The sequence below is a fragment of the Phragmites australis genome, chromosome 1 (assembly GCF_958298935.1).
Source record: "Phragmites australis chromosome 1, lpPhrAust1.1, whole genome shotgun sequence".
NCBI classification, from domain to species: Eukaryota; Viridiplantae; Streptophyta; class Magnoliopsida; order Poales; family Poaceae; genus Phragmites; species Phragmites australis.
The window spans coordinates 45,713,365-45,735,842 of NC_084921.1; the positions used below are offsets into that span (position 1 = coordinate 45,713,365).

Here is a 22,478-nt window from a genome sequence, read left to right on the forward strand (position 1 = left end):
CAAAGAATTGAGAAAGGAAACAATGCCAGGAACACTAATTTAGGAGTACTAATCCTCAAAATCCTCATGGCTTGTAGTGTGCCGCCAGCAGTGAATAGTCACCGATGGTGATAATTACAGTGTAAGGGTGGTCGAAGAGGTAGCATAGCGGAGACAGAGAAGATTGAGGACGAAAACTCTTTTCTTACTTGTTCGATAAGATCATTACAGGCTACAGTATTTATACATCCCTAACACACGCCAGGAGCGACAAATATAGCCCGAGCTTAAACTTGACGCAGCCATACGATCGTTAATCGTTCAATTCATGTTACAACCAGCTCATTTGGCCCAACAACTCAAACACACGCCACACAATGCATTAGCCCACGTTTCGGCACCGGTGCAGATAACTCCCATTGCCGCCAGTGCTGCCGCGACACGGCTATGCCTCTACCGTCGCAGGTCGCCACCGCCGCTCAGACCCGCACAAGTCGCCGGCCGTGCCTGACAAGCTGACAGCCTGGTGCGGCCGCGGCTGCTTCTGAAATTAGCCACCGAGTTTATGAAATTAGTGCATCTCCTCTAACCACCCCATCAGGGCTAGGGCTGAGACTAAGGGCCTGTTTGTTTCAGCTTCAGATTGTGGCTTTCAGCTTTTACAATCTGAAGTTGAAACAGACAGATAACTTTTGGTTATAGCTTTTTAAAATCTGTTGGTTGGATTGTGAGAATCTGATAAGTTGATTTTTCTCAGCTTTTGATAAATTGTGAAACTCTATTTTACTAAACTGTCCATTAAAGTTTTTTAGAATCTATAATCTAAAAGCTTTTCACAATCTAGCTTTTCACAATCCAACTTGTATAAGCTGTTTTTCAGAATCTTCAGCTGAAACAAATAGACCCTGAGCACTGAGGTGAAGAGGAGGGGCAAAACGCAAAAGTGTCATTTTCTCCGGAGTCTGACATGTGGGTCCACAAAAATGCAAAGAACTCAGAAATAGCTTTCGCTCACAGCAGTGTCCTACCATTCACCATCCTAAACCCTAAACCTGCCGCCGCCATGGCCGCCGCCGTCCGTCTCCTCCTTCGCCGCCGCCTTTCCACGGCCACTACCACCTCGCCGCCCCCCACCCCGGCCTCCATCCTCAACCCGTCCTCCCCGAGCACCCCCCTCACCTCGCGGCAGAAGACCCGCCTCGCCATCTCCCTCCTCAAGACCTCCCCGCCGCCGCCCCCCGACCAGATCCTCTCCATCTGCCGCGCCGCCGCGCTCTCCCCGGACACCCACATCGACCGCGTCGCCCTGTCGCTCGCCGCATCGAAGCTCTCCTCCGCCCCGGACTCCCTCCGCGACCTCGCCTCCACCGTCCTCACCCCCCGCCACACTCCCCACGCCATCGCGCTCTTCGGCCAGGCTGGCCTCCTCCCCGACGCCATCTCCACCTTCCAGTCCTCGCCCTCCACCCGCTCCTTGAACGCTCTCCTCTTCGCATGCATCGTCTCCGGCAACCACGCTGAGGCCGCACGCATTTTCCAGACTTTCCCGGACGCACATGGCGTCAAGCTCAACACCGAGACCTTCAACGCCATTATCAAATCCTTCGCCGAGTCCGGCACCATAAGATCCTTCTATTCGGTGTTCGACGAAATGTGCAAGAAGGGGGTGAAGCCCAACGCCACCACGTTTACCACCGCGCTCGCTGGTTTCTACAAGGAGGAGCGGTTCGATGACGTGGGGAAGGTGATAGAGCTCATGAAGAAGCATGGGTGTGGTGAGTCGCTGCCAGTGTACAATGTTAGGGTGCAGAGTTTGTGCAAACTCGGCCGGAGTGGTGAGGCGAAGGCATTAGTGAACGAGATGGTGAAGAAGGGAACAAAGCCAAGCTGGTTGACTTACAACCATTTGATTTACGGATTCTGTAAGGACGGGGATTTGGAGGAAGCAAAACGGCTATACAAGGAGATGGGGAGGAAGGGGCTTGTTGGGGATAGTAACTTCTATTTTACGCTCATTCATTACCTTTGTAGGGGTGGCGATTTTGATGCTGCCCTTGGAGTATACATTGAGATAGCAGCTAGGAATTGGGTGCCATGCTTCTCGACCATGAAGATGCTTGTGAATGGGCTTGCTGGGAGCTCAAGGATCGATGAGGCAAAGGGGATTATTGAGAAGATGAAGGAGAAGTTCCCAGATAAAACTGATGGTTGGAAGGAGGTAGAGGAGGCACTACCTCAATAGAGTAACAGATCGACGATCTTGCAGGTATTTTTTGCTTCTGCAATACATAGGTAAAATGAATTTAGGTGGATAATTTATTTTGCTTTGTTTTGGTAATTCGAAATGAATAATGTTGATGGCTGGATATCCTGTTTGCTTTTTTATAATCTGCCATGTGTGTCCTATATTCCATTTGTCCATTATGTGAAATCCCGACAGTTACATGCTATCGTATTCATGGGATGATTTGCAATGTAAATTCCAGTTCAAGTGATGCCAAAGTCATGTTTTTTCTGTGCAACTCATAAATTTCATCAGTTATGTGAGATAAATGTTATTTTATTTTATGAATGTGGATAAAAATAATATTTGAACTGCACTATCCATATCTCTTGGTTTGAGCCTGCAAGGAATGAAGATTGAGCTCCACTCCTTTCATGTTTCATTGTCTAGGATATAACTTAATTCTTCATACTGGCATGTTGAGTCCATGATGTAATCATTTTGTTGTTATAACTCTTAGTAACATTTAAGATTTACTTGATAATTATGTCTATTGGGAAGAACATTGTATCGTTCAGTTTGGTGTATATTAGAGTGTGATCGACTGATCGAAGGGGGATTGGAAGAGTTCGTTTTCATTTGTGTTGACAGCTGAAAGACTAAATGAAAATGTGTAGCCATACACTTTTTTCTACTGTAGAATACTGAGTTGGTAATAATGATAATTTGGTATTGTTCAACTGTATTAAATAAACTTTAGAATTTCAATTATAGTAGATAATATGGTAAGAGTTTATGAGGTAGATTTTGTTGTTCCCGACAGCCTCAAATTTGGAATAGAAGACAGAAATCTAAAATTGGATGTGCTAGTCTGCTAGAATCTCCTTGCTGAAAGAAATGTTCAGGTTTTGCAAACCAAGTCCCAATAACACTTAATGCTCCGGCTTTTTTTTTTTGTTTCACCCAGGCTTTTCATTATTAGAGATCATCAAATAACTTATAGCTACGTTTTCTTTTATGAATATGGTTGTCATTGAATACTGTTTACTGTTGTGTTGTAGAGTGACATCTTGGTATAATTCGCGAGTTTTTCGATGTAACAAAATAATGTCTTTTGACCTTTTTGGGCCAGATTAAACATCTCAACCCTGTAATCCGAGCTATGTATCAACCAGAAGATCTGTAGATCTAGATCTGCTTTTGCTTGTAGCAGGCAATGGACTTTTGAACTACTGTTTTGCCAAGCAGAAGATGAGCACATAAAAATATTGAAGTATTGAGTTCCATATAGCAGTGGTGTAATTCTCCTCTGATTTTTCTTTCTTTTTCTTGAGAATGATTTTTCTAATATTATCATTCATGCGCAGATGGAACTTGAATCAAATCGACTAGGTTAAGTTTTTATCAAGACTTCAGGGTTCGAAATTTTCAGGCACAAAATCGGTTATGCTTTTGAAGAAACAGTGTAATAAGCCCAAAATAAAGCTAGGCAGTGTCCGTGTCCTCCTTACATTCTCAATTGCTACTGCTTCAATGCTATAGCTCAAAATCATCAAATTAGCAAATCTTTCGTTATGCGTGTCTCCTTCACGCTGGTTAGAATTAGACCTATGTTCATTATTTGCTGATCTGGCTATATTGGGTTCTGCCAAATAGAGTTATGCTAAGGTTTGTGATGAAGGGTTGAATTATTCTCAAAATGATTGGTCAAAGAGTGAGCCAAACATAATTATGCTCAGGATCATTGATGAAAAGCTAAGGTTTGTGATGAAATGCCAGATCAGTCATACTATGCTCAAAATGATTGGTCATAAGTCTGACGGTCAATATGAAGCAACTTCTTTGTGTGAACTATTTGAGAGTAAACTAGAGAAGAATGATTGGAAGAGTAGTGATAGGTCTCATGTTCGGCTGTAGCTGGTCGACTTTAACATGTCTGAACTAAATTTATATACGATGTGGTTTGCCTGATTGCTTGGATCTTCTTCCTATTATCTGAAACAGTGCATGTTTTTCTTTCCTCTCAAAATTACATGTGTTGTCATTAATTCAATTTACTTGTTCAACATTTCTTTTCAGAATATTTGTCAGTGGAGCAGACAAACTACATCAACATTTGATCGACTGTTCCGAGCATATGGATCCTTGTTCCAGATACAATTTTACTACAGATGTGAAATATGCTAATCCTGCTGTGATGAGAATTTTTCCATCATGGAATCGTTGAGTCATTCGAAGGTATCTCGTCCTTTGTGGAAAGCAAATGCCGGACCATCTGCAAGATATTTTGGGGATACTCGGCTCTTTGCTTCTTTGGTGCATTGTGCAAATTATAGTTTGGTTTAGGGAGTAGAAGATAATAAACCTGTCGCTCTGCCTTTTCTTAGTCTCTGTGCTGGATACCTGTATCGCGCAGTAAGCATAAGAAAGCTAGGACAAACAATATGGGTTGACGCTGGCAATGTGGGACGCGCGCCTGCATGATGCACCGGAACTCTGGAAGGCCTTTGCAGCTTGAAAGTGGAATTCCCTTGACCAGTCTCGAAACATACACTTACTGCAGGTACCTGCCCAAATAAGATTTTGGATTTTCCTTCTTACAGGTCCTGCTATTTGTGCCGTGACAGAATGCTACGCTTCAAAACTTTTATGTATCACTTACATTCTATATTTGATTCGATGGTATAAATCATAACTACAATTGAGTGTAGGAAGCCGTCCAAGCTGAGCTCCTGTTTGGAACGTAGGTATTTCAGTGAGTTTTGTAGGGTTTCACAGTAATACAGCTCAATTCCCGTATGAATATGAATTTTTCCCGAAAACATGTTGTGTGAGGTACAGAAATTTTGTAGTATGCGGCGCATCCATCTGTATCCATCAGCAGAAGTATACTCGTATCTATCTACTGAGTAGTGGCTATCCCCACGGACATGTCTTGAATATAACAACACTGGAAGTGCCCGAGGCAAACGAACGTGAACAACTAAGCTTGTTTACTTACTGACACCTTATTATCCCTAAGGTTACTGTCAATGTCTTATTTCTTAGATGATGTTTAAAAGAACAGAAAGTAAGAAATTATTCTTAAGAAACAAGTTGACAATGCATGCATGTGTGTTATTAGTTTTTTAAGGATTTTCAAGATAATTTATTGTCTCCCAAATATTTAGAATTACTCAAAGAATTAGCCTTTTCCATAACAAGTTCATTCTCTCCCATCTTTAAATTGCTTAGACATCATCTTTTTACTTAGATGAATATCAAATTAATATCTGTGAAATTAGCATTAGAAGTAGCCTAACACAAGCAGATATATTCATTACGCTTCTCACTATACCCAAGAAAATACAAGCGACGATTCTCCAAAAGATCGGCAACGTAACACGCAGCTTACTCATGCTGTAAAAATAAAATCACTCTGCCATGTACACTATTCTGAGGCCTCCGATCCTGGCCTTTCCCCTCGCCGGCACCAGCGTCACGGTGATGCTCTCGTCTCCGTCGGCGCCGAGGTCCTCCAAGAGCTCGTTCAGCGCCACCCTCATGCTCGTCCTCATCACCATTCCCTCCTTGCCGGGGTGCTTCAGGGTCACGAAGCTGCCAGCCATCTCCCGCCCGCCCGGCCCGACCTTCTCGTACTCCACGGCGTTCACGTACACGTCGAACTTGACGAAGTCCGCGCCGTCGGTCTCGACGCCCTCGACCACCAGCACTTCCTCACGCGCCTCCTTCTCCCGCCGGCTCCGCAGCGTTCCCGGCCGCCTGACCTCCACGGACACCGCCGCGTCGAGCGACACCGGAAAACTGACGGACTTCAGTTTGCCTCTCCTGCTGTTCACGCCGGGGGTGGCGGGCGGCCGCGCGCTGAGCCATGGCAGCCCGACGCCAGCGTACCTGTAACGGAGCCGCCCCATGTCGAGCATGTCGCGGATTGAGACGCGCACGAGGCGGGCTTCCTCGTCATAGAAGAGGAAGGAGGATTCGAGCCAGTCCGGGTCCGTGAAGTCCACCTGGCGCCGGTTGCCGCGGGCGACGCCGATGCGGCGCCACGCCTCCCACAGGCGGTCGATGTTAGCGTGGTGAGGGTAGAAGATGGGGTCCCGCCCCGCGGAGTAGTAGACGCCCATGTCCTCGTGGTTGGGGCGCGAGATGTCGCCCGTCCACCCGTGCATCGTGTTGTGCGGGTATATCTCAACCGTGCCGGCGCCCGGCTTCTCCGCGTCGCCGGCGCGGTATGGCTGCCCGTGAAAGAGGGACGGCAACGGGGCGTTGCTAATCATCTGACAATATACAAAAGCACGTCACTTAGCTTGTACGTGTTAGGATCAATTATAAATGGACGTTTGATAAGTACTAAGGCCTGACAGTTAACTTGAAACTGAAAGCAAACTAGCGTGACATCGAGGAGTGGACCTGTTTATACATGGCCCAGAGGTTGTACTGGATCTGCTGCTCGTTCGTGTAGTTCTTCTCGACGTCCATGAAGTCGAGGTCAACGACCGTGGGCGGCGCATGCCTCGGATTCCGTATCGGGTCGTAGAGCGGCGATGCCTCGGCGGCGAACTCCGCGGGTATGCGCATCCCCTCGGGAACGTCCCAGCTCCAGAACGGCATGGCGAACCCGGGGTCCCCCAGGAGCTTCGCTGCGATGCGCTCGAAGAAGTAGAGGTACGCGCGGTGGAAGGGGAAGAAGAGCCACGAGAAGTGGATCTGCACGGGCAGCTCCGGCCGCCCCACCTGCCGGTACGCGCCGGTGCAATAGGCGCAGTGGATGTTGGCCTGCTGGTAGAAGCTACGCGGGTCGTCGTGCGGCAGCGCCTTCATCAGCGCCACCGCGCGCGCGTACTTGGCCATGTACTCCGCGCCGACCTCGTGCACCGGTCGTCGCGTCCGGAGCGGCTCGCCCGGGTCGGGGAACGTGAAGTTGATCGGCTCCGACGACGGCATCGGCGGGCAGCAGTGGAACGGCGGGAGAGCGTGAGGCGGGAGGTCGGGCTTGCCGCACCACAGCAGGTCGGTCACTATGGGTCCGCCACTGCGGGGCTTCTTGCCCGCGCCGTCGCCTTCAGACAGTGAGGCTTCCGAGGCGTCGCCGGCGCAGGAGATGAGGTAGGGGTCGAGGCCTGTGACGGCGAGGATGGTTCTTGACAGCGAGTTGGCGCATGGCCTTGTGGCAAGAGGGAGCAAGATGGTGGCTGCTGACGCGAGCGCGCAGAAGAGGAGGATGCGGAGTAAGAGCAGAGCGCGGTCGCTACTGGCCTCCATGGCCGTGCGTGCTTGCTGTGCTTCGTTCGTGTTGATAGCAATGGTGGCTAACACTTAACCGGGTGTCCGGGTGCAGCTTGCCCCCGGAGCAAATTAAGAGGCAAGGAATATATAGAGAAAAATGCAAGCATGCATGCTACCTAAATTCATATCCCTGCCCTGCATTGCGCTGACATAGCAAAGTGTAGGAAGAGACTCACTTGTGTGGAAGATTATTCAAAACGGCCCAGGATATATAGGACGACTACCGTTCAGAAAATAGAAGACGATTGCCATGGTAGTATGTTAATCTGAAGACAACACTAGTAGCTAACATATCTCCTTGAGTTGTCACCGCGAAATTCGAAACCAGTACAAACTCAGATTCTCAACATGAAGTTTGAACATCCTCACGAGTCACGACCTCATGTTACCATTAAACGTCTTCACAGCGATCCCCAACAACCTGTTGGTTCGAGAACCTTGTGGAACCACCATTTGCTGTTCTTTTTTTTTTTACTTTAGGTCATCTCTAACAGCTATCTTAAATTTTTATCCTCAAAAATACTGTCGGTGTATTTAGAACCAGGGGTCCCTAAGTCCCGAGGCCAAACCGGCCGCCCACCACATATCACCACCCTGCAAGGTAAAAGCAGAGACTCGGGAGAGGGTGCTCGGGGCTGCGCGTGGCAGCCCCCGAGGACTCGGTGCCCCGAAAGTCCCTCTAAAGTGCTCGGGAGAGGGTGCTCGGGGCTGCGCGTGGCAGCCCCCGAGGACTCGGTGCCCCGAAGGTCCCTCTAAAGTGCTCGGGAGAGGGTGCTCGGGGCTGCACGTGGCAGCCCGCGAGGACTCGGTGCCCCGAAGGTCTCACTCAAGTACTCGGGAGAGGGTGCTCGGGGCTGCGCGTGGCAGCCCCCGAGGACTCGGTGCCCCGAAGGTCCCTCTAAAGTGCTCGGGAGAGGGTGCTCGGGGCTGCACGTGGCAGCCCGCGAGGACTCGGTGCCCCGAAGGTCTCACTGAAGTCCTCGGGAGAGGGTGCTCGGGGCTGCACGTGGCAGCCCCCGAGGACCCGGTGCCCCGAAGGTCCCCCCAAGATGCTCGGGAGATAGTGCTCGGGGCTGCACGTGGCAGCCCCCGGGGACTCGGTCCCCAGAAGGTTCGCGCAAGATCGTTCAAAGACTCAAAGGGCCCTGTCGCCAGAGTGTCATCCAGTCAAGGGCCCGATGCCGCATTTAATAGGCGCGCGTGGCCTGGCATTCTGACATCCTGACATTCTCGGCTGCCCACGCCCCAGTGTCAGACCCGGCCATGCCCTGGCTGGGGGGCGTGGGTTCATTAAATGCACGGGTCCCGTCCCGTTTCCACTTGCGCACCTCGGGATAACGTTACCAGAATCGAAGCACTCGGCCTGCCACCCTGCCCTGGCAGGAGAACAAGACAGAGTGGGCGCACCGGGCACCTCTGAGGCTGTCCGGTGGGCCTTTCTTTTATGGCACCCCGATGCTTCCACAGCGGCTAGTGGTCGAATGCGCGCCGCCTTCCTCCACCGCCCCTGTCACTTCGCCAAAGTGAAATGATTAGGCCTTTCTCCGTGGCACCTGGGCATTGGCATCCCCTCTTTCCCATTCAGGATATGTCGAGGTCGGCGCATCTATAAAAGGAAAGGAAGGAGGAGACGGATAGAGAAAGACAGAAAAAGAGAACAAGGAAAGAACAGCCCCGATCGCAAGACGATCAAGAGACCAGCTAGCTAGAACATAAGAGCCTTCGACTCTTTTGTAAAAGAGTTCTCCTTCGAGAACCAGAGATAACACTCACACAGGAGTAGGGTGTTACGCCTCCGCGCGGCCCGAACCTGTCCAAAAACCCGGTGTCCCCGCAAGCCATCGCATTTATTTCCTTTTCCGCTCATTTCCCGTGCAAACTTTTCTAGGATCATCCCCCCGGCCGAATCTCTAAAAAGGGGTCTCTCGGGATCCCTGCGACAGGAGTTCACCCTCCGACAGCTGGCGCGCCAGGTAGGGGGGAATATCCCTAGATTGTTTGTTTCCCTTTTTTCTCCACAGGAAAAGATGGCCGGTGGGCATCGTCTTCAGCGTTCCGGCTCCACTTCCAGTGACGGGACGCCGCCCCACGGCCAAGAGGTTTTTCCCGCCCAAGGGGATCAGGACGCTGGGCCCATCAGCGCCGCCGCTGCCGGTGTGCTCTCCGACCCCCAGCAGATGGTCAGGGCCCCGGCCGCTAGGTCCGCCTCTGGATCACGTCGGGCGCCGCCCCGGCGCAGGCTCGCTTTTAGTGAGGCCAGCCCAGGGAGCGCCTTGCTTGCAGCGCAAGCCCTCCTCAGGCACCCGCCCATTCAGGCCACGCCAAACACTCCGGAAGGCCGATGGATGCAAGACATCGCCGCGTTGGTCGGCACCGCTCGCCGCCAGGTGCAGGTCGAGAGTCCTCGCGCCACTTTTCAGCGCGGTGCCGCCAGAGTCGGCTCCTCAGCGGGCAACACCCGCACGGGCCGTGGGGTCTCCAGGCGGAGCGTCATCCCCCAGGACGTGTCGGAGCCCCGGGACCTCCGCTTGCGCCTCGACGAGCGCAGGGGCCACGAAGATGCCCGGGTCACTCTCGAGCGTCAGCGGGAGACCCGGCAGGGGGTTGGGGCAGAGGACCAGGCTTCCTCTCTCCCGGCCCACGACCACCGGGGATCCCCGGCTCGCCGTTCCTCTCCACCAAGAACCCCCGCTCGTGCTGCGAGGTACGGCACCGGTTGCCGCGCCTTCACTGCCGAGCTCCGCCGGGTGAGGTGGCCTTCCAAGTTCCGCCCCGAGCTGCCAGAGAAGTACGACGGGTCCATCGACCCCGTCGAGTTCCTCCAGATCTACACGACGGCCGTCCAAGCGACCGGAGGCAGCGAAAAGGTGATGGTAAATTACTTTCATGTTGCCTTGAGGGGTTCCGCCCGCTCCTGGCTTATGAACTTACCCCCAGGATCTATCAGCTCCTGGGACGACTTGTGCCACCAATTCGTGGCCAACTTTCAGGGTACGTTCGCGCGTCCCGGGCTGGAGTGCGACCTCCACGCCGTCCAACAGCAGGAAGGGGAGACGCTGCGTCGATTCATACAGCGTTTCAGCCAGGTTCGCAATACTATTCCGCGAGTGGCCCCCCATGCTGTTATTGTTGCCTTTCGGCAGGGCGTACGCGATGAGCGGATGCTCGAGAAGCTAGGCACGCACGAGATCGAGACCCCTGCGGAACTTTTCGCACTGGCCGATAAGTGCGCCAAAGCTGCGGAGGCCAGGGCATGGCATGCTCCTCGCCCAACTTCCGATCAACCAAGTTCTTCCCGCTCTGATAGGCGGGAAAAGAAAAAGAGGAGGAAGCGCGAGGCTGCTCCTGTTGAGCCAGCTCAAGCCCCCGCTCGTGGAAGGCAGCAAGAGCCCGATCGCCGACAAGAGCGTCGGCCCGAAGCCGATCGGCGCCCCGTCAGGACTCCTGCTCGGGCTCCTCCTAGGGCCTCGGCGCCCGCGAGGACCCCAGCGCCGGCTAGGGCGTCAGCTCCAGCAAGAGCCCCGGCCTCTGGTCGGGCTCCTACTCCAGCAAGGGTCCCCGTTCCCGCGGGGCCCGAGCCAGGCAAATGGTGTCCCATACACCAGACCAGATGGCACGACCTCACGGAGTGCCGTACGGTCAAGGGACTCGTAGAGCAGCGCCAGAGGGAGCGCGACGAATCCCGCGGGGGAGGCAATACCGAGGTCATTCCCGATAATACCGAGCTCGGCTTCCAGGAGCCCGAGCATACGGTTGCCTTCATCAACGGAGGCGCCTACACACCCTGCTCGCGCCGGGGCATCAAAGTTATGCGGCGCGAAGTGTGCTCGGCAACCCCGAGCGAGGAGGCCGCAAGACCCCTGAGGTGGTCGGATGCTCCGATCACGTTCAGCATGGCCGACCACCCCGTCAGTACTGCAGCCGTGGGGCGACTGCCTCTGGTCGTGTCTCCCACTGTCTGCAATGTTAAAATCGGCAGAGTGCTGGTCGACGGCGGCGCCGGTCTCAACCTCCTCTCCAAAGAGGCCTTTGAGAAGCTGCAAGTGCCTTCCCGACGCCTGAAGCCGTCGCTCCCCTTCTGTGGAGTAACGCCCGGGCACTCCCTGCCCCTCGGGCAGGTTGAGTTGCCTGTCACGTTCGGAAGCCGGGACAACTTTCGTACGGAGAGCGTCCTCTTCGATGTCGCAGAGCTCCCTCTCCCCTACAACGCCATCCTCGGCCGTCCGGCGCTTGCCAAATTCATGATGGCCGTGCATTATGCATACCTTACGGTTAAGATGCCCGGCCCCGCAGGCTCTATCTCCGTGACCGCTGACTCCGGTGGCGCTGTCTCCTGCGCCGAACAAACCTATATGGCCTTAGTCTCAGCGCAAGCCGAGGCTAATGGCTCTTCAGGGGGCCCGGGACCCTCTTCATCCAGACCCCGACTCGCCGCCGACACTTCCGTTCCAACGAAGGAGGTCAAGGTGGGCGAAGACGCTGCCCAGGTTGTCCGTATCGGCAGCGACCTGGGCAGCAAATAGGAAAGCGCGCTCGTCGCCTTCCTCCGGGCTAACGCAGACGTGTTTGCCTGGCAACCGTCCGATATGCCCGGGATCCCTAGGGAGGTGATCGAGCATCACTTGGCCGTGCGTCCGGACGCCCGCCCAGTGAAGCAGAAGGTCCGGCGGCAGGCGCCAGAGCGCCAGGAGTTCATCCGCGAGCAAGTCCGCAAGCTCCTCGACGCCGGATTTATCCGAGAAGTCCTCCACCCCGACTGGTTAGCAAATCCAGTCGTCGTCCCGAAGGCCAACGGCAAGCTCCGCATGTGCGTGGACTACACCGACCTTAACAAGGCTTGTCCAAAAGATCCTTTCCCTTTACCTCGCATTGATCAAATCATAGATTCAACTGCGGGATGTGATCTTTTGTGCTTCCTAGACGCGAATTCTGGGTATCACCAGATTCGCATGGCCGTAGGGGACGAGGAAAAAACTGCTTTTACTACCCCGGTGGGGACTTATTGCTACATATCAATGCCCTTCGGCCTGCGCAACGCTGGATCATCCTTCCAGCGCGCCATTCGGATCACCCTTAACTCGCAGGTCGGCCGCAACGTCGAGGCCTACGTCGACGATCTCGTGGTCAAAACCCGAGACCGCGCCACCCTGCTCAAGGACCTTGCCGAGACTTTCGACAGTCTCCGCTCTACCCGCCTCAAGCTCAACCCGGAGAAATGTGTCTTCGGGGTCCCGGCGGGCAAGCTCCTTGGTTTCTTGGTCTCTGGCCGAGGAATCGAGGTCAATCCGGAGAAGATCCGGGCCATCGAGCAGATGCGACCCCCGGCTCGACTCAAGGAGGTCCAGCGCCTCGCCGGCTGCATGGCCGCCCTCGGGCGCTTCATCTCCAAGCTCGGGGAACGGGGGCTCCCCCTCTTCAAGCTTCTGAAGAGGTCCGGTCATTTCGACTGGACGCCGGAGGCCGAGCAGGCCTTCCGCGACTTAAAGAAATACCTTACTTCGCCGCCCGTTTTGGTGGCTCCTTCTCAAGGTGAGCCCCTGCTACTTTACGTTTCGGCCACTCCTCAGGTTGTGAGCGTAGTATTGGTGGTGGAGCGAGACGAGTGTTCAGGGCCGGATGCTGGGTCCCAGCTCCCAGAGGCCCCCGACCACTCACCTGTCCTCGTGGCTCCCCCGGAGCTAGGGGTCGAGCCCGAGCACACTGCTCTTCCTAGCCAAGGAATCGAGCTCGAATGCCCGGCCAACCCCGACCATGCCGTCGCCCCTGGGGGCTGTAGCAGCCCCCCGGGCGGGGCCACCGTCCGGGCCCGCCGGGCACAGCGACCGGTGTACTTCGTCAGCGAGGTCCTCCGGGAAGCCAAGACAAGGTATCCTCAGGCTCAGAAGCTGCTCTATGCCGTGCTCGTCGCCTCCCGGAAGCTGCGCCACTACTTCCAGGCGCACAAAATCTCAGTGGTTACCACTTATCCACTAGGACCCATTCTCCGAAATCGGGAGGGCACCGGGCGCGTTGTCAAATGGGCAGTAGAGCTGGCGGAGTTCGATCTACACTTCGTTAGTCGTCAGGCAATTAAAAGCCAGGCGCTCTCCGACTTCTTGGCAGAGTGGACCCCCATCCCCTGCGTCGACCCAGAAGAGTTTTCTGCCTATCCCGGGCGCGACATGCCCGGGTACTGGGTCATGCACTTCGACGGCTCCCTCTCGCTGAAAGGCGCAGGGGCCGGAGTGGTTCTCACCTCCCCAACGGGTGAAGAGCTCCGGTACGTCGTACAGTTGCATTTCCGCGCATCCAACAACATGGCGGAGTATGAAGGTCTCATCGCCGGCCTCCGGGCTGCGGTGGGGCTCGGGATTCGTCGCCTCCTGGTCAAGGGGGACTCCCAGCTGGTCGTCAACCAGGTCTCCAAGGAGTACCAGTGCACGGATCCTCAAATGACGGCGTACGTGGCCGCGGTCAGGAAGCTCGAGAAACGCTTCGATGGCCTTGAATTGCGGCATATCCCTCGCCGCGACAACGCTTCGGCCGACGAGCTATCTCGCCTGGCCTCATCACGTGCGCGCGTCCCTGCCGGAGTCTTTGAAGAAAGACTCACACGGCCTTCCATCCTGCCTGCCGAACAGGGTGAAGGGGAAACCTCGAACTCAATTCAGGGGACCCCGGCGGTGCCCTCAGTGGGAAGCCCCGTCAGGCCGCCGCCGTCCGGCGAGTGCGCTGTGCTCGCCGAATGTTCTCAAGATGCCTCGTGGATGTCTGACATCCGAGGGTACTTGAAAGAAAGGTTCCTACCCGAGGATGAGGCGACTGCCGAAAGGGTTGCTCGGCAGTCCAAACGCTATGCCATAGTAGACGGGGATCTCTACCGACGTAGCGCAGGAGGTGTTCTCCTGAAATGCATCTCTCGGGCAGAAGGCGGCGATCTTCTCGCTGAGATCCACGAGGGCGAGTGCGGTGGCCATTCATCGTTCCGCACGCTGGTCGGGAAAGCCTTCCGGCAAGGTTTCTACTGGCCCACAGCTCTCCAGGATGCTTCCGAGCTGGTTCGGCGCTGCAGGGCATGCCAGTTCCATGCAAAGCAGGTTCACCAGCCAGCTCAGGCTCTCCATACCATTCCCCTGTCATGGCCTTTCGCGGTCTGGGGTTTGGACATCTTGGGTCCATTCCCCCGAGCAATCGGGGGCTATGCGTACCTATACGTCGCTATCGACAAATTCACCAAATGGCCGGAGGCAGTCCCAGTCGTCAAGGTGACCAAAGGCACGGCGCTCCAGTTTATCCGCGGTATCACTAGTCGATTTGGCGTCCCCAATCGGATCATCACCGACAACGGCACCCAGTTCACTAGTGCCTTGTTCGGGGACTATTGCGAGGATCTTGGCATCAAACTTTGCTTCGCTTCCGTCGCTCATCCTCGGAGTAACGGGCAGGTCGAGCGTGCCAACGCGGAAATACTAAAGGGCCTCAAGACCCGGACCTATGACGTGCTCGCTAAGCACGGGAAGGGATGGGTGGATGAGCTGCCGGCCGTGCTATGGGCCAACCGGACTACGCCAAGTCGCGCTACCGGGGAAACTCCTTTCTTCCTCGTCTACGGCGCCGAGGCGGTCCTCCCCTCCGAGCTTACTCTAGGCTCCCCTCGAGTGCACGCGTACTCTGAGGGTGAGCAGGAGCATCAAAGGCGCGACGACGTAGACTACCTGGAAGAGCGCCGGCGGCGTTCTGCTGTCCGGGCGGCTCGGTACCAGCAGAGTTTGCGCCGTTATCATCTGCGTCACATCCGGGCCCGGTCTTTCGAGGTGGGGGACCTAGTTCTCCGGCGCATCCAGTCGCGCGAAGGAATGAATAAGTTGTCCCCTGTGTGGGAAGGTCCGTTCACCGTGATCGCGGTCCCCCGGGCAGGTTCTTTCAGGTTGGCAACGGAGGAGGGGCAGCCACTTCCGAATCCGTGGAACATCGAGCATCTCCGACGCTTCTACCCGTAGATGGTCAAGCTCGCGGTTCAGGTTGATAAGGCCGGGGGCTTCTCCTCGCCCGAGCAATCTGGAGGCTTCGCCCCGTATGGTAAATCGCTGTCGCCCAACCTTGTAAATATCGTACATTCAGTATTTTAATAAAGCAATCACTATGGCAAATTATTTCTCTGGATTCCCTATGTTTAACCCGTCTGGTGAGGTGCTCGGTTGTGCGAGAAAAAGTTCGCTCTCTCGTTTTTTCCCATTGATAAAAGAATCCCAATCGGTATACATGCGGGCAGTCGCCGCTGACTTACGTCCGACATGGTAGGCAGTGGCATTCGGTGTCGTAACGGGCTCCCGGGTACTGACCGAGTTTCGGGGCGCTCTGAGTAATCCCATCACTCGAGCTGCTCGAGTAGGCCGGAGCTCAGGCCCCCGGAGCGAGCTGTCGGTGCTCGGTCTGGCCTGTCATACCCGGGCGCCACCGAACCATAGGACCTCTAGGTTATGCCTCTGTCCGCCCTTGTCTTCCGGTTCGGGTATTCGAGAGGTCTCGGGTCGAAAAAACAAGAGCAGTCTAAGGCAAGTACCGCACTAACAGAGCGCACCAGACAAAGAAATTCTACATTCTCTCTATCAAGTCACAGGACAGTAATCACAAGCAGCTCGGCCGCGAGGGCTTCAATGCCCCGGTCTCTGGTTGGCCCCCAGGGTTCTTCGGGTGGTCCTACCGCCTAGGCTTGGGTGGTCGAGATCACCCGACCCTAGGAGCCTCGTATGCCCATGGGCGGTCGGGCGCTCCGTTGAAAGGATCAAGTTCCCGGGCCCCCGGGCTCGGAATCAACCCCTTCTGGGTCGGCTGGCCGGAAGGCCGACGGCTGCTCGGTGAGTGGTTATATTCAAACAAATCTGCTTTCAGTAATTTTATGTTCCCGAGTCATTCTCGGGGGCTCTCGCACTTTAATCTGCTCGGTGAGGTGGTCTCCTGGTCCGTGAACAAACCCAGCCGCGTGTCGGCCTTTTTCTAGAACGACAGAGCGGTTCGTAGAAAGGAGTACCGTGCGTGCGATAACGTTCGACCGAAGCCCTTCGTGGTGGTCGTGGTGGTCGGTCCGCTCTTAAGGACCCCGAGCACTACCGAGACCTCAGGTGCCCTGGGTAATCCTATCACTCGAGCTGCTCGAGTAGTCCGGAGCTCAGGCCTTGGGGGCAGGCTGTCAGTACTCGGTCCGGCCCTTTCTTGAGCCCGGGCACCACCGGACCGCGAGGACTCTTGGTCACATTCTCGCTCGCACGCGTCTCCCATCTACCGGCTGAGTGGTCGCAAGGCGAAAAGGTGTTCACTGGGCACGGCGTGTTCCGGACAGGGCTGTTCTATCTCCCGAGCAAGGAGTCTATGTCTTTGTTTCTTAAGCTAGGCAGTGCGGACTCGCGAGAGCTCGAAGGCTGGCTGCGCCAACACCAGCAACCACAACTATTTCGTCTCTCGGGGATGGGAAGGTCGGGAGCGGCCCGACTGAGTACTCCTCGGGACTTCCAGGCAGAGCGCCGGAGGAAACATTAAGCATACAAAGAAATTGAGGTTGCGAGCCCAAGGAAAAGCTGCCATTATATTCACAAGACCTGGACAAAGCTTTTTCTAAAGGTTCACTCCTACATCTGCAACAAAAAAGATAAGGGCGCCGCCGGCCTAGTCTGCGGCAGAGGCGTCGGCTGAGTCTTCTGAGTCGTCCCCGGGGGCTGGCGGTGGTGGCACCTCCCGCCTGAAGCCGGCCGCCACCGCAGAGGCGGTACTGCTAACCGCAGCCCGGGCGGCCTCCTCCTCAGCCTCGACCACTCCCTCCCGCGCCGGCTCCAGCGGGAAGTTCGGGTCCCTGCTTCGGTAGCAGGCCAGGACATGCTCGGCCACGGCATGAGCCAGGCCACGTCCCTCCCGGGCAGCGAGCTCCTGGACTGCCCAGGGCAGGGTCTCGAGGCGCTCGCAGACTTGCTGCAGCTCCAGCACTTGCCGTGCGGGGCCGTCGCCCTTCGTGTCGCCGACGAGCCGCCCAAGGCCACCTTTCTCCATGGCCCGTCGCATCCGCCGGAGTATATCCTCCAGCATCTGCACCAGGTTAACCCGCGAGACGAAGGCCGCCTCGAGCTTCTCCTTGGCGACCCGCAGCTGTGCCTCAAGTCCCTGGTCCCCGGCCGGACCAGAAGAACCGCCAGCTGCGGCAGGGGCAGCATCCTGCTTCGCCTTGGCCACCACCTCGGACAGGGCTTGTTCACGGGCGGTCAGTTCCGCCTCGTGTTTCGCATTCTCTTCCGCCCTGGTAGCCGCGGCGGCCGCCGCGGCAGCTGCCTCGCCTTCCCGGCGACTCAGCTCGCCTTCCCGGCGACTCAGCTCACTCTCCCGCCGGGCCAGCGCCTCCTCCTGCTGGACCACCGAGTCCTCCCGGGCTCCGAGGTCAGACGCTGACAGCGCGTTGTCCACTTCCCGGATGGAGACGTCCTCTTCCCAGCGCTTGATTTCTCCTCTGATCCTCTGGAGGTCGTCTTCCCAGCGCTGGAGGTCGGCGCGCGTCTTCTCGACCGCACCCTCTCGGCGGGCCAGCTCGGCCTGCCGCTCCTCTGCAAGCCGCTCCCGGGCCGTGACTGCCGCCTCCCTCACCTGCGCCTGCCCCATCCTGGCAAGGGCATCGGCAGCCTGCCGCCTCGACGCCTCGGCCAGGCGGGCGGCGTCTTCAAGTTCCCGCGCGGCTCCCGCGCGGATGTCATCAAGGAGTTTTTGCTCCCGCACGGTTGCCGCACGGGCCTCCTCTCGGGCGCCGGCCAGCTGCGCCCTCTCCAGTGCCAGGCGGGCGCGCTCGGCTTCGAGCTCCCCCTCCTTGGCATCCACCGCCGCGCCCAACTGCTCGACGGCAGCTCGGACGCCTTTAATGGCGGCCGAGAAGGGATCGGTAGGCCGGCCAGGCACCGCGGGCGCCGAGGGCTCCCGGGCTTCTCCGCCGGATCCCTCCAGGGGGGCCAAGCTCTCCGCCGGGCCCTGCGCCGCCATCCGCCCCGGGCTCTGACTGGCCGGGGTAGGCTCCTCCGGAACCAAGGCCTCGGACGGCGGCTGCGCTCCTGCATCAGCCGCCTTGGCCACCGGTCCCGACGAGGCATCCGCCTCCACTGTTCTCCGCCCCGGGCTCTCCGCGCCCGGGGTAGGCTCCGCCGGCGCCGTTTCCGTAGTCGCCGCCACTACCTCTCTCCCCACAGCCGCCCCGTCGATTGACGCCTCCACGTCAATCGGCGCCTCCGCCGTTCCTACACTTGCCTGCGCTGGCGCAGCGGGCAGGTTCGGCTCCGCCCTTGGCGCCTGCTCCTTCTCCGACGCCGCAACGGCTGCGGCCGGCCTACGGGAGACAAGTAAAAGAGTCAAAACTTAGTTCGGGCCGAAAATACCCATGGGAAAGCAAGAGAAATAACTCACCGATATCGCCACTTGGCCGCTGGGAGCCGGACGTCCGGGTCCGGTGACGTCGGTCCGGACCCCTCCCGCCGCCTCTTCCGCTGGGGGCTCGGCTGGGCCACAGAGCGGGCCTCGGGTGCCGCCGCCCGAGCCTCGGACTCCGCCGTGCAGGTCGCCGGCGTGGTCGCAGGCGTCGGCGCGGGCCCCATCCGCACCAGGCGCGGCTCCAGCACCGGGAACGCCGCCGCTGCCGTCGGCGACGGCGGAGACTCCGGCAGCAGGATCAAATTCCGGGGTCTTTTTCCCCGGTCTCCCGGCGTCGACTCCGCGGCAGCTTCGGGGGCAGCCTCTTCTCCGGCGCGGCGGCTGCTGGTTGCGGCAGCCCCGTCGCCGGCCTGCGCCGCGCTGCCAACGCCCTCCTCGCCCAGGAGATCTTCCAGCCCGGGGAGTTCGGAGGCCTCGGGACTCCGGCTTCTTGGCCGGTCCACGGGTCCTTGGGCGTCGAACTCCGGCAGCCGCTTCAGGATAGCCACCCGGTCGGGATTGGCGCAGAGCGCCATCTCCGGCCACGGAAGCTCCGCCCGGCTCATGTCCTCCGACCCGGTGATCACTCGGATCATCCCTCGCAGCTCCGCCTGCCCCAGATCCCAGCTCGCGCCGATCTGGGTCCTGGTGATGTCCTCCGGCCCGGTGTAGAACCAGCTTGGCCGGGCCCGCTCCCGCAAGGGCGCCAGTCGACGTCGCAGGAAGTCCGCGACCACCATAACGGAGGTTAGCCCGGACTCGCGCAGCTCCAGGATGCGTTCCAGCACCGGCTTTAGCCTCGCATCTTCTGGCGGCGGCGCCTCCCACGTCGATCGCCGAGGTTCCGCCGCCTTCTCTGGCAGTTCGAGCCGCTCGTGGGGGTCGGTGTCGACGAAGAACCAGTCCCGTCGCCACTCCTCCCACTTGCTGCGCACCGCCTGGGGGATATATTGGTCCCCCAGGCCTTCCCGAAGCCGAAGGTTGCAGCACCCCGCAACATCCGCCGTGGAGTGCCCCCTCTTCTTCCCCACCGGTCGAAGGACGAAGAAATGGCGAAGCAGCGTCGCCGACGGCACCACCCCCACGAACATTTCGCAGAGATGGGCGAAGACCGCCAGCGCCACGACGGAGTTGGGGCTCAGGTGCGCCATCTGGATGCCGTAAGTCTCCAGCACTTGCATGAAGAATGCGGAGAACGGCGGCACCAGCCCCGCCGCCACGAAGGAGGTGAAGAGGACCGTTCGTCCGGGAACGGTCGTCGCCGGCGTCAGAGTTGCCGGCTTCACCGCCACAGCGCCTTCCTGACCCTCCGGCACCAGCAGCTTCCTAATTTTGTCCGCCGCCTCCTCATTCCTCAGGCGAGACTCCGGCAAAATGCTGATCGGAGCCCGATCCCGGCGTCCCCCTCCGACCTTCGACATCTCGTCGGAGAAGAGGGTGGTTTTCGGTGGAAGGAGAGAGAAAAGTAGAAGCACGAAGGAAGCAGAAGCGCGAGTGCGAGGGAGCGTGAAAAAAGGGAACGGACCGATCCTTCCCCCCTTTTATATCTCAAAATTCAAAAACTGCCGCCCCGACGGTTCGCTCGGCGAAGCGTCGCCTCGATCGACGCAACTGACAGGCGAATCTCCCGCCGATCGCGCGATGTCAGCGTTTTGCCAGGCGTATTTTCCTCGATCTGCGCGGCAACCGCACGGGCCGCCCGTATGATTATCACACCCCTCGGAAGTTGAATGGACACGCGTCCACTCATTTGCCCGTTGGGGTCTGCTTGATGTCTAGAAACCGCAGGGGCCACCTCCGGAAAGCTTGCCGCGTGGCATTCGGCCTGCCTTGACCTCGGTCGCGACGAAGGGCCCATTCGCAGTCTCTGTCCCATCGGCTGCCAAACGGGCCCGGGGGCTACTGTCGGTGTATTTAGAACCAGGGGTCCCTAAGTCCCGAGGCCAAACCGGCCGCCCACCACATATCACCACCCTGCAAGGTAAAAGCAGAGACTCGGGAGAGGGTGCTCGGGGCTGCGCGTGGCAGCCCCCGAGGACTCGGTGCCCCGAAAGTCCCTCTAAAGTGCTCGGGAGAGGGTGCTCGGGGCTGCGCGTGGCAGCCCCCGAGGACTCGGTGCCCCGAAGGTCCCTCTAAAGTGCTCGGGAGAGGGTGCTCGGGGCTGCACGTGGCAGCCCGCGAGGACTCGGTGCCCCGAAGGTCTCACTCAAGTACTCGGGAGAGGGTGCTCGGGGCTGCGCGTGGCAGCCCCCGAGGACTCGGTGCCCCGAAGGTCCCTCTAAAGTGCTCGGGAGAGGGTGCTCGGGGCTGCACGTGGCAGCCCGCGAGGACTCGGTGCCCCGAAGGTCTCACTGAAGTCCTCGGGAGAGGGTGCTCGGGGCTGCACGTGGCAGCCCCCGAGGACCCGGTGCCCCGAAGGTCCCCCCAAGATGCTCGGGAGATAGTGCTCGGGGCTGCACGTGGCAGCCCCCGGGGACTCGGTCCCCAGAAGGTTCGCGCAAGATCGTTCAAAGACTCAAAGGGCCCTGTCGCCAGAGTGTCATCCAGTCAAGGGCCCGATGCCGCATTTAATAGGCGCGCGTGGCCTGGCATTCTGACATCCTGACATTCTCGGCTGCCCACGCCCCAGTGTCAGACCCGGCCATGCCCTGGCTGGGGGGCGTGGGTTCATTAAATGCACGGGTCCCGTCCCGTTTCCACTTGCGCACCTCGGGATAACGTTACCAGAATCGAAGCACTCGGCCTGCCACCCTGCCCTGGCAGGAGAACAAGACAGAGTGGGCGCACCGGGCACCTCTGAGGCTGTCCGGTGGGCCTTTCTTTTATGGCACCCCGATGCTTCCACAGCGGCTAGTGGTCGAATGCGCGCCGCCTTCCTCCACCGCCCCTGTCACTTCGCCAAAGTGAAATGATTAGGCCTTTCTCCGTGGCACCTGGGCATTGGCATCCCCTCTTTCCCATTCAGGATATGTCGAGGTCGGCGCATCTATAAAAGGAAAGGAAGGAGGAGACGGATAGAGAAAGACAGAAAAAGAGAACAAGGAAAGAACAGCCCCGATCGCAAGACGATCAAGAGACCAGCTAGCTAGAACATAAGAGCCTTCGACTCTTTTGTAAAAGAGTTCTCCTTCGAGAACCAGAGATAACACTCACACAGGAGTAGGGTGTTACGCCTCCGCGCGGCCCGAACCTGTCCAAAAACCCGGTGTCCCCGCAAGCCATCGCATTTATTTCCTTTTCCGCTCATTTCCCGTGCAAACTTTTCTAGGATCATCCCCCCGGCCGAATCTCTAAAAAGGGGTCTCTCGGGATCCCTGCGACAGGAGTTCACCCTCCGACAAATACTATTACAATATCCCCTATCGCTATTACAGCATCCCTTATTTTTTTCATCTCCAGCAGCTACCCTATTTCCTACCTTCTACTCCTCCTTTTCTCTCTAGGATCCCGCTGATGCTCCGGAGGGTGACGAGATGACAGGAGTAGAGAGGAGTGGACGTGGTCCCAGCTGGATACCCGAGGGACGTTTCATCATCGCGGATGTCAATGCAGTCGGGGAGCCCACGAGACCAAA

The 22,478-nt window shown here is 57.5% G+C and overlaps 2 protein-coding genes across 3 annotated transcripts; one reads left to right on the forward strand and one right to left on the reverse strand.

Moving 5' to 3' along the window:
* Window positions 1–902: 902 nt before the first annotated feature.
* Window positions 903–4,913, forward strand: LOC133922284 (small ribosomal subunit protein mS86 (rPPR1)-like). 2 transcript variants are annotated; one of them, XR_009910438.1, is made up of 2 exons: window positions 903–2,271; window positions 4,283–4,913. XR_009910438.1 is itself a non-coding variant. In XM_062367546.1 (2 exons), exon 1 carries the CDS (start codon window positions 947–949, stop codon window positions 2,219–2,221), a length of 1,275 nt encoding a protein of 424 aa, XP_062223530.1. In that variant the 5' UTR covers window positions 905–946; the 3' UTR covers window positions 2,222–2,245; window positions 4,283–4,913. The 2 variants fall into 2 exon arrangements, 1 of the variants encoding a protein (XP_062223530.1); XM_062367546.1 differs by having other exon boundaries at window positions 905–2,245.
* A 508-nt stretch (window positions 4,914–5,421) lies between these two features.
* On the reverse strand, window positions 5,422–7,632 carry LOC133889978 (polyphenol oxidase I, chloroplastic-like). Its single transcript, XM_062330410.1, has 2 exons — window positions 6,617–7,632; window positions 5,422–6,483 (listed from the first exon to the last, which is right to left on the reverse strand). Exons 1-2 carry the CDS (start codon window positions 7,466–7,468, stop codon window positions 5,617–5,619), a joined length of 1,719 nt encoding a protein of 572 aa, XP_062186394.1. The 5' UTR covers window positions 7,469–7,632; the 3' UTR covers window positions 5,422–5,616.
* Between the last annotated feature and the right edge of the window lie 14,846 nt (window positions 7,633–22,478).

Bases quoted from the DNA above. Each gene is read 5' to 3' on its own strand.
- LOC133922284 (XM_062367546.1), top strand. From the start codon at position 947: ATGTGGGTCCACAAAAATGCAAAGAACTCAGAAATAGCTTTCGCTCAC.
- LOC133889978 (XM_062330410.1), bottom strand. From the start codon at position 7,468: ATGGAGGCCAGTAGCGACCGCGCTCTGCTCTTACTCCGCATCCTCCTC. The intron at 6,484-6,616 runs GTCCACTCCTCG...GTATATTGTCAG, and splicing joins TCTGGGCCATGTATAAACAG to ATGATTAGCAACGCCCCGTT.